A 15195-nucleotide genomic window follows, 5' to 3' on the forward strand; every position below is an offset into this window, starting at 1 on the left:
GCGACAAAGGGCAGCCCTGCCGGAGTCCAACATGCACCGGGAAGAAGTCTGACTTACTACCGGCAATGCGAACCAAGCTCCTGCTTCGGTCATACAGGGACCGGACAGCCCTTAGCAAAGGACCCGGGACCCCATACTCCCGGAGCACCCTCCACAGGCCGCCTCGGGGGACACAGTCGAATGCCTTCTCCAAATCCACAAAGCACATGTGGACTGGTTGGGCAAACTCCCATGAACCCTCCAGCACCCTGTAGAGGGTATAGAGCTGGTCCAGTGTTCCACGGCCTGGACGAAAACCGCACTGTTCCTCCTGAATCCGAGGTTCCACTATCGGCCGTATTCTCCTCTCCAGTACCCTGGCATAGACTTTCCCAGGGAGGCTGAGAAGTGTGATCCCCCTGTAGTTGGAACACACCCTCCGGTCCCCCTTCTTAAAAAGAGGGACCACCACCCCGGTCTGCCATCCCAGAGGCACTGTCCCCGACCGCCACGCGATGCTGCAGAGGCGTGTCAGCCAAGACAGCCCCACAACATCCAGAGACTTGAGGTACTCAGGGCGGATCTCATCCACCCCCGGTGCCTTGCCACCGAGGAGTTTCTTGACTACCTCGGTGACCTCAGCTAGGGTGATGGACGAGTCCACCTCTGAGCCCCCAGCCTCTGCTTCCTCAATAGAAGACGTGACGGCGGGATTGAGGAGATCCTCGAAGTATTCCTTCCACCGTCCGACGACATCCCCAGTTGAGGTCAACAGCTGCCCACCTCCACTGTAAACAGCGTTGGTAGGGCACTGTTTCCCTCTCCTGAGGCGCCGGACAGTTTGCCAGAATCTCTTCGAGGCCAGCCGATAGTCCTTCTCCATGGCCTCACCGAACTCCTCCCAGGCCCGAGTTTTTGCCTCCACAACCACCCGGGCTGCAGTCCGCTTGGCCTGCCGGTACCTGTCAGCTGCCTCAGGAGTCCCACAAGCCAACCAGGCCCGATAGGACTCCTTCTTCAGCTTGACGGCATCCTTTACTTCCGGTGTCCACCACCGGGTTCGGGGATTGCCGCCTCGACAGGCACCGGAGACCTTACGGCCACAGCTCCGAGCCGCCGCTTCGACAATGGAGGCGGAGAACATGGTCCACTCAGACTCAATATCTCCAGCCTCCCTCGGGATCCGGTCGTGGCTCTGCCGGAGGTGGGAGTTGAAGATCTCTCTGACAGGAGATTCGGCCAAACGTTCCCAGCAAACCCTTACAGTACGCTTGGGTCTGCCGTGTCTGTCCAGCTTCCTCCCCCGCCATCGGATCCAAATCACCACCAGGTGGTGATCAGTTGACAGCTCCGCCCCTCTCTTCACCCGAGTGTCCAAGACATACGGCCGCTGGTCAGATGAAACGACCACAAAGTCGATCATCGACCTACGACCTAGGGTGTCCTGGTGCCACGTGCACTGATGGACACCCTTATGCTTGAACATGGTGTTCGTTATGGACAAACTGTAACTAGCACAGAAGTCCAATAACTGAACACCGCTCGGGTTCAGGTCGGGGGGGCCGTTCCTCCCAATCACCCCCCTCCAGGTGTCACTGTCGCTGCCCACGTGAGCGTTGAAGTCCCCCAGTAGAACGACGGAGTCCCCCGTCGGAGCACTTTCCAGCACTCCTCCCAGAGACCCCAAGAAGGCCGGGTACTCTGCACTGCCGTTCGGCCCGTAGGCACACACGACAGTGAGAGACCTATCCCCGACCCGTAGGCGCAGGGAAACGACCCTCTCGTTCACCGGGGTAAACTCCAGCACATGGCGGCTGAGCTGGGGGGCTATAAGCAAACCCACACCAGCCCGTCGCCTCTCACCATGGGCAACTCCAGAGTGGTGAAGAGTCCATCCTCTCTCAAGGAGTGTGGTTCCAGAGCCCAAGCCATGCGTAGAGGTGATCCCGACTATCTCTAGTCGGAACCTCTCAACCTCACGCACGATCTCAGGCTCCTTCCCCACCAGCGAGGTGATGTTCCACGTCCCTAAGGCTAGTTTCCGTGTCCAGGGATCGGGTCGTCGAGGCCCCCGCCTTCGACTGCCGCCCGATCCTCTCTGCACCGGCCCCTTACGGCTCTTCCTGCAGGTGGTGAGCCCACTGGAAGGCGGTCCCACGTCGCTCCTTCGGGCTGAGCCCGGCCGGACCCCGTGGGGAGAGGCCCGGCCACCAGGCGCTCGCATACGAGCCCCAACCCCGGGCCTGGCTCCAGGGTGGGGCCCCGGCTGCGCCATACCGGGCGACGTCACAGTCCTTGTTTTATTGTGCATCATAAGGGGTTTTTGAACCGCTCTTAGTCTGACCCGTCGCCTAGGACCTGTTTGCCTTGGGAGACCCTACCAGGGGCATATAGCCCCAGACAACATAGCTCCTAGGGTCATTCGGGTACTCAAACCCCTCCACCACGTTAAGGTGGCAGTTCAAGGAGGGGAATTAGAATGGATATAATATAAATTATAGAAGAGAAGAGAAGATGTCTAGTCATTTAGGATTATTGGATAAGGATTTTTACAAAGACTGAACTAAAGAAGAGCTGGAACTTGAAACAAAGCATGCTTAAAATAATAATATTTCATAGATTCTAATTTTTTTTTTAATTAGAATGGATATAATATAAATTAGAATCTATGAAATATTATTATTTTAAGTATGCTTTGTTTCAAGTTCCAGCTCTTCTTTAGTTCAGTCTTTGTAAAAATCCTTATCCAATAATCCTAAATGACTAGACATGTCAGAGAAATCGGTCAACCTTGAACTTGTTGTATTTTATTTGTACTGAGAGTAGCATTTCCTAGCCGTATTGCCCAGACTGTTGATGGTTCTCCTGTAGATAATGGTCCAGCGGGAGGACGGAGAACAGGCACAGCTACAGTATATGTGGAGGTGCTGGACGTCAATGACAACAGGCCTATATTCCTCCAGAACAGCTATGAGACCAGCGTCCTGGAGAACATTTCAAGAGGAACTAGTATATTACAGGTACACATGCTCATATTCACAATGCACTGTTCTATATGAAAACTATGCTCATGAATATAAAAAAAAAAGAAAAAAAGAACAACAACAAAACATTTTTTTGGTATTATGAAGTAGCGCATGAGGTTGTAAGTTTGTTACATTGTGGTTTTGTTTTTCTGTAACCATGGCAGCAGTATCATGTCATGCCAGTTGTTTTCTGTGATGTCATGTTCCAGTGTGCTGGTAACCATCTCTAGACTGGCAACAAAAGAGAGCCTAAGTCCCTCCCCTCCACTTCCGGCTCATGGGACCTTATTTCGGAAAAAAATATGTATGGTAGTCATGGCAAGAGACAACTTATCTTTTTATTCCGTCTGAACTGTGCCCTGAATTACACATATGATGTTTGTCAATTTAAAAGATAATTATGAAAGTCAAGAAAGTCGCAGTTTGTCATGAAACAGAAGAGTAACATTTAGTTTTATGTGAAAATCGTTCAATGAACTACATCTCCCGGGAAGCGAAACAACGAGCAAGATCCGTTGCTCGTATGTGTGCAGTCTGGTACAAAACACTCAGGCATGACGCAATTTAGTCTTGAGTCTTGATTATAACGCAAGACTATAGAAAAAATTACAGACGTTAGCTTCAGTAAAGTTAGCTTCAGGAAAGTTAGCTTCATTCATTGAGAGAAAATGTGCGCCTTTTGGGTTTGTAGTCTTTGTAATTACGTATTTTCACAGTCTTATACCTCAACAGTTTTACATCAAACTGCGACTTTCTTGACTTTAAAATGTATCTTTTAAATTGACAAACATCATATGTGTAATTCAGGGCACAATTCAAACGAGATTAAAAATTTTTGTTGTCTCTCGCCATTGACTACCATACAATATGTTTTCGAAATAAGGTCCCATGGTGGTCGACCGGAAGGGTAGGGACTTAGGCTCTCTATTGACCCTTTGCAGGGAGTTTGATTGACAGGCGATCTGACCAATCATAATCCGCCGAATCAGCCAGTTTTGTCAGACAAAGCAGTCAGGAGAGTTAGCAGATTAACATTGGAGGATTTGAACTTAAAAAACGGAGGGTACTGACGTCTTTCCGCTGTTAAAAAAACATTCCTCCTTATGTTCATTCATGTTTATTTGATGCTATAAATGAACTAGAAGGAAGAGATGATCGGATCACGAGAAGCTTTAACTGAGGCTCTACAGCGATCTGTCAGACACATTAAAGAGCCACAAAATGGAATTTATTGTTTAAATTTCTTTTAAAAAATGAACAAATTTGAAAGTTGAGACTTAGTTTCATATCAAAAGTAACCTGGTCTGTCCTGTCTGTCAGTGTGTTGTCAGTGTCCTCTCTGCTCCGCGCTGTATTTTTCACTGCGTGAGAACATGGTGTGTGTGAGAGCGGCGTGGCTTGTCAGACATAGCAACAGTAACTAAAGTGGGTGGTCTTTGCGAATGGTCAATTGCCACAATAGGGTAACCATGACGCTTCTTCAAAAGTTCTAAAACTCTGTTGACTAAATAAATGTTTTTTTGTTTTCAAAGAAAAAGAAAAAAAGATGAATTGAACTGTTATTAAAGCTTTGTTTGGGAAATAATTGTTAATATGCAAAGCTTTGTTTGAGTTTGCAAGAAACAAATCCTATCATTTGGACACCTAAAGCACACTTAAACGTATCAAAACCATAAACCAAGTGACAATAAGATTTAAAAATAGCACAAACACACTTGCTTACTTTTAAAGTAAAATTTAAAGTTTTAAATGAAAAAAAAAACGAGATATTATAGTCTTATAGTATTCAGTAGTTTAAAATTGGCACAAGTTCTACAAATGCCACTTGCTTTGCTGTTTTGGTTTCTAATGCGATGACATTCAGACATTTTTCAGGACGCAAGTGTACAAATACTCTCGGGGCCACTGTACACATAAACATACAGTAGATGCAAATGAATGTGGATAGTTCTGTTGTTAATGCCGTCAAAATGGCCACCATTACTCCGGGGTGTAGGATGTGATGTTGGCAATGTCCAGCTGTTTATAAAGTTGCGGCCACCGTATGGTGTTATCGCTGAGTCACATCTTGTTTCGATTGAAGCTAATGGTGAATGAAATGAGTTGTCTTCCTGCACACAGCCTGATCTCTCTCAGTCTGCTCTCATGTTTGCATTAAAACACTGATTGTGTATAGAGGTACATACTGTATTTATAGCTCTTTTCCAAATTAGACAGCATTTTAAGGGATCATAGGTAACACTTCAGATGCAAATAGTGTTCCCATAAAGTTTTAATACACATGGAGAGCATTATTACACATGGACCAGATGTAAACAACATGGATACTGGCTGTTTCAAATTCTGAAGCAGCATCAAAATAAAAAAGAACTAAAACTAAAATTAAAACTGAATGTATAAAACTGAGTATATATAAATATGTATATGTATATATATATATATATATATACTGTATGTGTATATATATATATATATATATACTGTATGTATATATATATATATATATATATATTAGTTGTAGTTCTATTTTAGTTTTTATTTATTTCAAGTTAGTAATTTCAACTTTCAACTAAAACTTTCAACTTTCAACATTTTTCGTCTAATATTTATATTTAACTTCAGATTTATTTCAATGAACAAAAATGTTTTAAATACTTTGTTTTAGTTTGTTAATATTATAACCGTGGCAACATCATATGCATCCCTCAAAGGAAAAGGTAATCCCAGAATGCATTGCATTGAGCAGACAATGGCAGACAAGTTGATAGAAATGTCAATTCTAAACATACATTTTTTCAGTTCCTGAAAGTTGCGATAAAATCAATTAAATCTAAATAAAACTAATTGTATCTGTTATTGTATGTTATGCATTTTTATGCTTAGCAACATTTTTGGAATCAATTTGAGTCTAGTTTCCTGTAGCTGGAGTTTCTCCCTATGAAGTGCACTTCGAATCAGTCACTTAAAAGGCAGCTGCCTATGTAGGCAGGAGACCGCAAGGTGACTCAGTAGGTTTGGCAACAGAGCTCAAATCTCGGTGGCATACTGCAGCAGAGACGGTATAGTAATATATGTGTGGGAGTCATTTGTCTTTGACTCTGCGGGCGGCATTGACCCTGATTGCTTCCGGCTCTGGGCTACGTATGGCTGAACGGGTCTTCTGAACGCCGGCGTGGAGGAGAACGACTGCCTCATAGAGCCCAAGCGCTTCCAGAGCTTCAGCTGGGGCTCGCTGGACTGAGTCTGACCCCCCGAGAGACCGTCCACTGGGCCACTGTCCCCATCCACACCCCACGACCCTCCCGTCGAGCAGCACATCGCCAGAACAATCACACAGCCCCCGAACACAGCGAAGAGACACGCGATGATGATGATGATGGTCAGGAGGGGGTGTTGAAGATCCAGAGGTGGAGATGTTGGGGAGACGGGAAGTGAGAGATTGGAGAGGGACCGATTGAAGGGAACGTCCATTTCGTTCCTGGATCTGTAGAGAAGCAAAACCGGGAGTTAGAGTGTTAAATCTGGGTCAAGTGTAGGTTGTTTTTGTGACACTCTGGGTTCAGGCTTGTGCAAATGTGTGAATGTGTGCTTGTACGAGACGCATGCAAGGTTCCAGGATGTGGTTAACAGGTGTGTGTGTGTGCGTGTGTGTACTCTTGAGAAGAAAGAATCTTTTTAATATCTTAATTATTTTGTTTTAAGCAGCAATGATACAGCAAGCAATTGGACACTTTTTTTTTTTTTTTTTTTTTTTTTTTTTTTGAAACCTAAGGCCTAAAACATCTACACAGCAACTGTGTGAAAACAAGCGCTTTGAGTTTGTATGGGTCACAGTGGTCTGAGATGCGACTCAAAGCAAATCATTACACAATTCAAGTACCGGTATGTTTCATTCTCACAGGTTTTTTTTTTTTTAAAGACCCTATACATAATCTCACATGTGAGTTTTGGACAGATTACAACACTGCCTCACACTGTGCTCAGATTTGCCAAGATAATCTGCAATCAAAAGTCTGAGATTTCTTATGAAGCTCATGATCTCATTTCATAAGCTCTGTAATTATAATTGTCACCATTTGTCTCATTTGTGTCTAATTTATTTCACTTAAGTAGTGTTGTAATTGTTAACTAAAACGTAACTATTTTTCGCTAATAGAAGTAAAGCTGAAATCAAATAAAATACTAGTTAAACAACTTAAAAACTTAAATTATAAATGTTATACTTACTGGGGAAAAAAATAAGTTTGAATTGAAAAACTGAATACTAAAACCAAATTAAAAGTAAATTAAAGCTAAATAAAAATAATTTATAAACACAAAAACTAATAAAAATTTCACAACAAAATGACTAAAATGTAAACTAAAATTAAAATGAAAAAAGCTAAATATTAATATATACTATAAAATAGGCTATACACAAAAATCTTCTAATGATTCGAAACATCTGAGATGATTCTCAAATGAGCAATGAAAGCGCAACATCTGAGCACATTTCCCTGGAGGTAAACACAGCGCGGTTTGTGGTGGCGGGACTGAACACCTACAGTACACACATATTATCGTCATCACCATCTAGCATCTCTACACACGCAGCTTACGGTGCTTCTCTGCAAGACTAGCAAAATGACTGAGCGATTTCTGTAAAGAAAGGTCAAGTATAGTGGATTTATATTGCACTATATCGATTACAGTCTCTTAATCATAAAATCACGCACACACACACACACACACACACACACACACACACAGCAGGGGCAGATTAAGGTCTACACAGGCCCCTATGCTCAGGGATTTCTGGAGCACCCCACCAAGACAACCCACACACACACCCAATACAAACACATGCACATGACCCAAATGATGTATCACTAATAATGGCAATTCAGGTGAGCTGATTCAATCTCTGCTGGGGCGGCACAGAGGGGACCAAGAACCAGTCAGAAGGGACTAGGGAAAACAAAAATAAATACTGACTGTATAAGTACCGTATAAATATTTACTTCTCAATTATGCACAATTTATCATCTGTAATACCATGGTGTAGCCTAACCACTAGATGGCTGTACAGCCCTATATATAAATATATAAACATGGCTGTGTATTCTCTAGTTGCTGGGAACATTGTTTTCAGACATAATTTTCTTGTATTAGGTTTTCCATTTGGATATACAGTTTGTATTTTTAGCCATTATTAAAGACTACTTTTTGTCAAAGTTGTGTTTTTTTTCCAAGTCAAATATCTAAAAATCCTTAAAACAAGATAAATTCACTTGAGGAACAGCACTGCATAAGATATCGACTTGTTTTCAGTACACTGTAAAAATTATATGATCAATAAGTTATGACAACATGTTTTTTCAACTTTTTTCTATACAACATTCAACATTCGGTATTTGTAGTGTTTTTTTTCTTCAGTTTTTAGCAGACAGAATACACCTATACCACATTATTTTTATATCATATACAGCATTGCTTCTACAGTAAATGTATTTTATTTTTATTATATTTTAATGAAAAGAAAAATACCAATTAAACTAAGTTATTTTTTGCAGTGTATGCAAGTTAGTTGAATTTAAACACTTGTAATTTTGTAATTGGTAATTGGATCACCATCACATAACCTCAATAACACATGTTCATTTACGTACAGGGTGAATGCATGTGCTAAGCATACACGTGTGTTTATGTACTTTCTGGCCTACATCGTTTCAATAAACACACTTTTGAAAAGGTATTTGACATTAAAAATGTCGGTGCCCCATTAAGTGAGCAGTCAGATGAGAAATGTGGCCAGTTGGTTTTCTTTTGGGGGGTTTTGCAAGCTAAATTGGGTCTGTTAAAATAACTCTCAATCCATCTGAAATACACACAAACACAGAGTAGCACCCGAGTCACCAATTACTCTACCTCTCTGCTCCTAAATGTCAGCATGTTAAATTCTGAGCACACAGAGTGTGACTTATCGCTTTGATGAAAACACATTGAGACATGAAATTATTCTTCATCTTAAATGCCACAAACAGGCTGAAAAGGCCACTCAGACGAGAACTATTGTTAGGGAAACGCTTCATTAGTTACCGCGGTATGAATCTGCTGAAATGCAGTTATGCACACATCCTCACATTTTTGCTTTACTTAAGCAGGCAGTTAGAATCTGTTTTATGCTTCTTCTTTTTCATGGTGCACTAGTCTTTGGTGGGAAAAAACACAATTTGCACAAAAAAAAAATTACATATCTAATACAAATCCCATTTATGTGGGATTTCGAATCTAATTTAAAGTGTATTTTAAGTACTTTTCAGTAAGAACAGTAAGATATGAAGTAGGTTTAGTCTCTTGTTTTGATTGTCAGACTATCGTTCATAAGTTTTATGTTTTTTTTATGTTTTTAAAAGTCTCTCATGTTCACCAAGGCTGTCTGAAAACAGTAATATTGTGGAATATTACAATTCAAAATAACTGTTTTCTGTTTGAATATATTTTACAATGTCATTTATGGTATATCTGTAAATTCGCAGCATCATTACTCCAGTCTTCCGTGTCACATGATCCTTCAGAAATCATTCGAATAAGCTGATTTGCTGCCCAAGACTCATTTCTTATTATTATCATTGTTCAAAACAGTATTTTACTGGAAACCATAATACATTTACTTTAAAGAATAGAAAGTTCAAAAGAACAGCATTTATTTGAAACAATTTTTTTGTTAAAATGTAAAAGTCTTTAGTGACACTTTTGATCAATTGAATGCATCCTTACTAAATAATGTGTAGCCTACTAATGTGTTCCCCTTTATAGTAACCTTTGTGGTATTTGTTGTGAATAGTTAAGTGATTTATAGTCAGTGATTTCAGGCAAAGCATATGCATGAATTAGTAAAATAATGCAAACGTGGCTTATGTTGTCCGTGTACTTTATGGCTGACATCATGGCAAAAAATAAAATGGATTCGGCCCTGCTGAATAAATGTCCATGCTGGTCTATGCTGGTCAGTGTGGGTTTGGTGCTGGTGGACTAGCATAGCCATGTTGCTCAGCAGAACAAAAATGAAAAATCCCGGTATAGGAAACTAGCATTCAAAACAAAGCTTATCCTGGTGTTTTCAACAGGGGTCCAGTGAATAACATTTGTTTTTTAGTTTATTCTTTGTGGTTCAACTTTACCTTTAGCGTTGGACGCGATTAGTGGCTCCTCCAAAGTTTCAAATCACGTTGTCACCAAGAGCGTTGGAGATGAGACAGCTGGAACGTGTGCAGAAAGAGCAACTAATATCCGTTCAGAGAGACTGTAAATCAACCTCTCCTTCTTTTTTGACCATAGCAGTGTGTTTCATGAGCTAAAAACCCATTCTGAGCCAAACTTTCAGCCTCAAGATATAACCCCCCCATGTGATGGTATGGTCCGGTCTGCCTGTTCTATTCATCTCTCTCCAAGAGACCCCCCTAGACCCCTTCTTTCTTTCTCTCCCCATCCTCCTCCTCATCCCCTACCTCTTTCTTCAACTCTCCACATCTTTTTATAAAGCTAATGAGTCTGAAGGAGGGGCCGTCCTCCTCGCTGTCAGTAGGATTTGACTAATATATGGATGTATTCAGTGTGTGCTAAATGGTTTTACTCTTCAATATGATGAATTTATGTGTGTAAATGTATTCAGGAACAATTGCTGATCTGTGTTTCCATGATTTAAATGATCGTTGAATTTGTATGTGTGCTTTCAAGCCCCTATAAGTTACTACCATGACAACTATTTAAAGGTGAACTGTCTCGCTTCTGTTCCACTTGTGGCACCAAACACGACGAGCCATATTTGAACTCATAAGAACATTCTATATTAAAGTGACATTGCTTAGAAAACTTAAACAGTCAGCGGTTGGGCTTTAATTAACTATTTATATCATGTACTTCCTGGAATTGTTTATTCCAATCATTTTAATTTATAAATGTAACTATTTATTGAATATTAGTGTGTGTTTTTATCATATTGCTGTTGCATTCAGCAATTTCAGGCTGTGTTTTACTGCAGTTAAGGAGTTTTAGGTTTAAACAGTCTTTTAATAGAGTGCAAGAGACCGGTTCCGGAAGTAAAAACGTTTCGTTTTCTCCATAAGGAAATTGATTTTGAAAGATAACTTAAAAATAAAAACCTTTAAAGACAGACCTTCTGTTAATCTATGGGATTTGCGTCAGCCCACATTATTTCAGCTTATTTTTTTAAATAATCATGGCATTTTTGGTAAATACTTCATTGCCCATGCTGCTGTACAAATTCTACCAATCAGAGCCGAAAAAAGCAACACACTCCAAAATAGCTCTTTAGCCCCGCCCACTCCCATGAAGCACTGCGAATGACGTAATCGAAGCGATCTCTATACGCTCTCAAAATACTGAAATGTTTGTATATGGATATTTTGCAATAAACTTATAATAATAAACGTATATCTTTTTACACATATAATCAACTTTTGATTGAAATGAGTAGTTTTATATTTCTCCATTGCTTTTAATTTGATTATGCTGTTCGCAATGCTTCGTGGGATTGTAGTTCTTTCCCTCACTAAAGCTGTTAAGTACACAGTCTTGTACCTTTTGTCTTTTTGTCTGATTTTCAAAAACTTTTTGCTTCAAATCAAAGTTTGCAGTGTTGTGATTCACCTCAAAGCTGATTGGCTTGGTTCATGACTTATAACTCTTATGATGATTATTTTAAAATCGCTATGGGACCCAGAACCAGCGCCGCTGAAAAAAGAGGCGGGCACTGTTGCACTCTGTAGTCATCATTACACAGATAGCCCCGCCCCAAATTCACACTATTGGTTGAGCCAATGTTTGGCCCAGGCCGTTCAAACAAAGAGATTGAATTTTATTTGGTGCTGCTAATAATGAAGACATGCACACATAACTTGAGACGGTGGAAAGGAGGAGTCCACTTGTAGTCTGTTTGAGAGTTTGAACATGTTTTTTCAATACATTATATAATATTGGTTAGGTGTTTGTGGGTGTGGAGTTTAAGTGTTACTCTCGCTCTCATTTTTAAGCAGTACACGTGTGTGTATGTTTTGTGGTTAAATGTGTTTGTGTCTGTCTGCAGGTTCAGGCCACAGATGCAGATCAGGGGGAGAATGGAAGAGTTCTGTACAGGATACTCTCTGGTAACTATTCTTCCTGTTTCCTGATGTCGCACCTCAATGCCTTGATCAGATGCGCTCCCACTATGTACTATACTAACTAACCAACATTATTGCAATACGTATATATAATATATCTATACAATATAAAATATTTTTATAGTAATGTTTTGAGTATTTTCAGAATGTCTTTGGACAACATCTCATCTATGGCATACTGTAAACATTGCCACAAGCAGTGTTAATCGATTTAAAAACAGATTTTATTTTATTTTATTTTAGAAAATGTATTTTATTATTTCTTTCTCCTAGTTTTTTGTGGTTAAATATGACTATACTTTACATGTTTAGACAAATAGAGACAAACCCTGCCAGGAAATACAAAGTTCTATCATGAAACTCTAGAAGGCGCATGCTCATAAGTCCTTAACCCAATCTGCTTGCAATCACATCATTCTCTATAGAATTTGAATTTGAATGAATATATTGGGCACAGCTGATTGGTTCCCGCTGTATTGGTAGCCAATGAGTTTGCTGCTCAACATTCAAATTCTTCCCTATTGTTTGCAGCACGCTTTCAGAAACCCCTCTCCTTCCCCAGCTCCACCTGTATAGATCTGCTATGGGGTAATTCATGTATGCTTTTACAGCAGCAGCATGTCTTACTTGCTTACATGTCTTGGCGAGTGCCGTACTTTCTCTGCAGCAACAACAGCAGTGTAGCAGATCTATTCCGCCAAGACCAAACACATTAGCATTCTCATACTCATTACCATGTCAAACACAGAGATGTGTCATGACAGAACATAAATTATCATTATTGTTTCCAACCTCGGGCTTCATGTGAAGTACTATGTTAGAGTTTGGCAGTATGGCTCATGTGTGTGTGTGATGTCTGCTCTCTATAGGAAACAATGGTCAGTTTAGCATGGACAGTCTGTCTGGACTCATCAGCAGAGGAACTGTGGCTCTGGACCGAGAGACGCGCAGCTCTCATGTGCTGGAGGTGGAGGCCTACAACAGTGACCAGGGCAGCATGCGCAGCTCTGTCAGGGTGTGTTTGTGTGTGTGTGTGTGTGATCCTGGTAAAACCTACTTTGTGTCATGACATTTTTTTGTCCCCACGAGGAAAACAGCTTATAAATCATACTGAATTATGTTTTTGACAATGTAAAAATGCAGAAAGTTTTCTGTGTGGATTGTGTTTAGGGGTAGGGTTAGGGGATAGAATATACAGTTTCCACAGTATAAAAAATCATAATGGAAAGTCCCCATAAAACATATAAAGTGTTTGTTTGTGTGTGTGACCTTGTGACCTTAAAAGTAAAATCATGTTTAGTGTTGTGTGGCAGGACTTGATTTAATCCTTAAGGTATTGATTAAATGGTGAAAAGTGTGCATTGCATATCAGAAAGGTTGCTAAAACTACATACATCATTATTTTAAGGGCTCATTTACACTTGGCATTAACATGCTCACCTGTATCCGGTTGTTGCATTAACAACGACTGACGAGGAACAAGAGAAACACAAGGGATAACAAGCTAACAAGACACACCTAAAAACAATCAAGACTAATCAATAAGAAAAAGAACTACAAAAATGGCACTCGGGACAGGAAGTAACATAAGAATCCAAACACAACACAGGGAACATGTAACATAAATCTAACAGAGATCTTATAAAAAATAACATAGTAGTAGACCGAAACAAATTCCTGAAGTAATCCTGAAGCTTTCAAAGAGACAACACACAATAATGATTTTATTTTATTTTATCTAGCTAAAAATGTCATGTTTAATTCTAGAATAAAAGGAAGTGCTGAATATAATGTGTGTGTTGTGAATCAGACTGATTGTGAGTTTGTGTTGTAGGTGATTGTGTACGTGGAGGACGTGAATGACGAGTCTCCAGTCTTCACTCAGTCGCAGTACAATCGTCTTGGGCTCAGAGAGACTGCTGGGATTGGTACATCTGTGGTAGTGGTCCGAGCTACAGACCCCGACACAGGTACACAACACTAGAAACCCAAACATATTATGCATGCATTTCCTCTCTACTTGACTTTTGTTTCTGACCACACCAGTTCTCTGAGAAGGTAAATTGACAGAGGGGAATTTCTATGGTTGCTAATATTGTGTATTCATAACACTTCTCATTTATTATTTTTATACGGTTTTGAATTCCGCAACTGTGTGTGTGTGTCATACACTTAACATGGCTCAAGCTGTGTTGTATTTTTCCATTGATTCTCAATGCCAAACAATATCACAACATTTCTGTTGCACTTCTGCTTGTGTCCGTTACTGCTTCCCTGTTTCACTTCCTCGTGGAGGATGTCCAGCATGGCATAAGCTGGACAGACGTCTTCCCATCTGCGTCTTTGAAGGCCTCTGGCTCAGATGCAGTGTGCTGGAGTCTTTAGACCTGTAGATAAATGTTGAACTGCAATCAAGCTGCTTTTTGAAAGCGTAGTCAGCTACACTACAAGCTACTAACCACATGTAACTACATAGGAGGAGGAACAGGAAAATATAACCAATTATCAACGTAGTACTTAAAAAATAAAAACATGTAAATAAATAAATCACTTTTCAAATTGATATTTCATAAAATGCTTGTCATAAAAAAATATAAATTGCTATATTTTTAAATGTGCGAACAATTTGAAAGTGATTTATCTATTTTTAATGGATTAAATATTTTGCCTTTATTTTATTTTTTAAGTGGCACACTTTATTAAATTAACAATGGGTATTTTTGTACAATATGATTCTCACACAACGGTTATTAAAAACAAAGATTTTAAAATAATTGTTATTATTTAATAAAACTAGATTTATTTAAAATACCATTAAAAAAGTTGAGGTTGGTAAGATTTTTTTTTTTTTAAGAAGTCTCTTATGCTCACTAATGCTCAGTAAAAACAGTAATATTGTAAATATTATTAATTTAAAATAGCTGTTTTCAATTTACATGTATATTATGAAATGTAATTTATTCCTGTGTTGCAAAGCTGAATTTTCAGCATCATTACTCCAGTCTTCAGTGTCACACAGAAATCAT

The 15195-nt window shown here is 40.1% G+C and overlaps 1 protein-coding gene across 3 annotated transcripts in view; it reads left to right on the top strand.

Moving 5' to 3' along the window:
* Window positions 1-15195, top strand: part of cdh23 (cadherin-related 23) — a 310447-nt gene that overhangs the window by 258459 nt on the left and 36793 nt on the right. For all 3 annotated transcript variants that reach the window (XM_056248248.1, XM_056248246.1, XM_056248247.1), the window contains exons 27-30: window positions 2851-2999; window positions 12094-12154; window positions 13039-13184; window positions 14004-14139. In XM_056248248.1, the coding sequence (XP_056104223.1) occupies window positions 2851-2999; window positions 12094-12154; window positions 13039-13184; window positions 14004-14139 (492 nt within the window). The remainder of the gene's footprint in view (window positions 1-2850; window positions 3000-12093; window positions 12155-13038; window positions 13185-14003; window positions 14140-15195) is intronic.

The sequence above is a fragment of the Rhinichthys klamathensis genome, unplaced genomic scaffold (genome assembly GCF_029890125.1).
Source record: "Rhinichthys klamathensis goyatoka isolate OS25496 unplaced genomic scaffold, OSU_Roscu_1.1 h1tg000053l_1, whole genome shotgun sequence".
Lineage (NCBI taxonomy): Eukaryota > Metazoa > Chordata > Actinopteri > Cypriniformes > Leuciscidae > Rhinichthys > Rhinichthys klamathensis.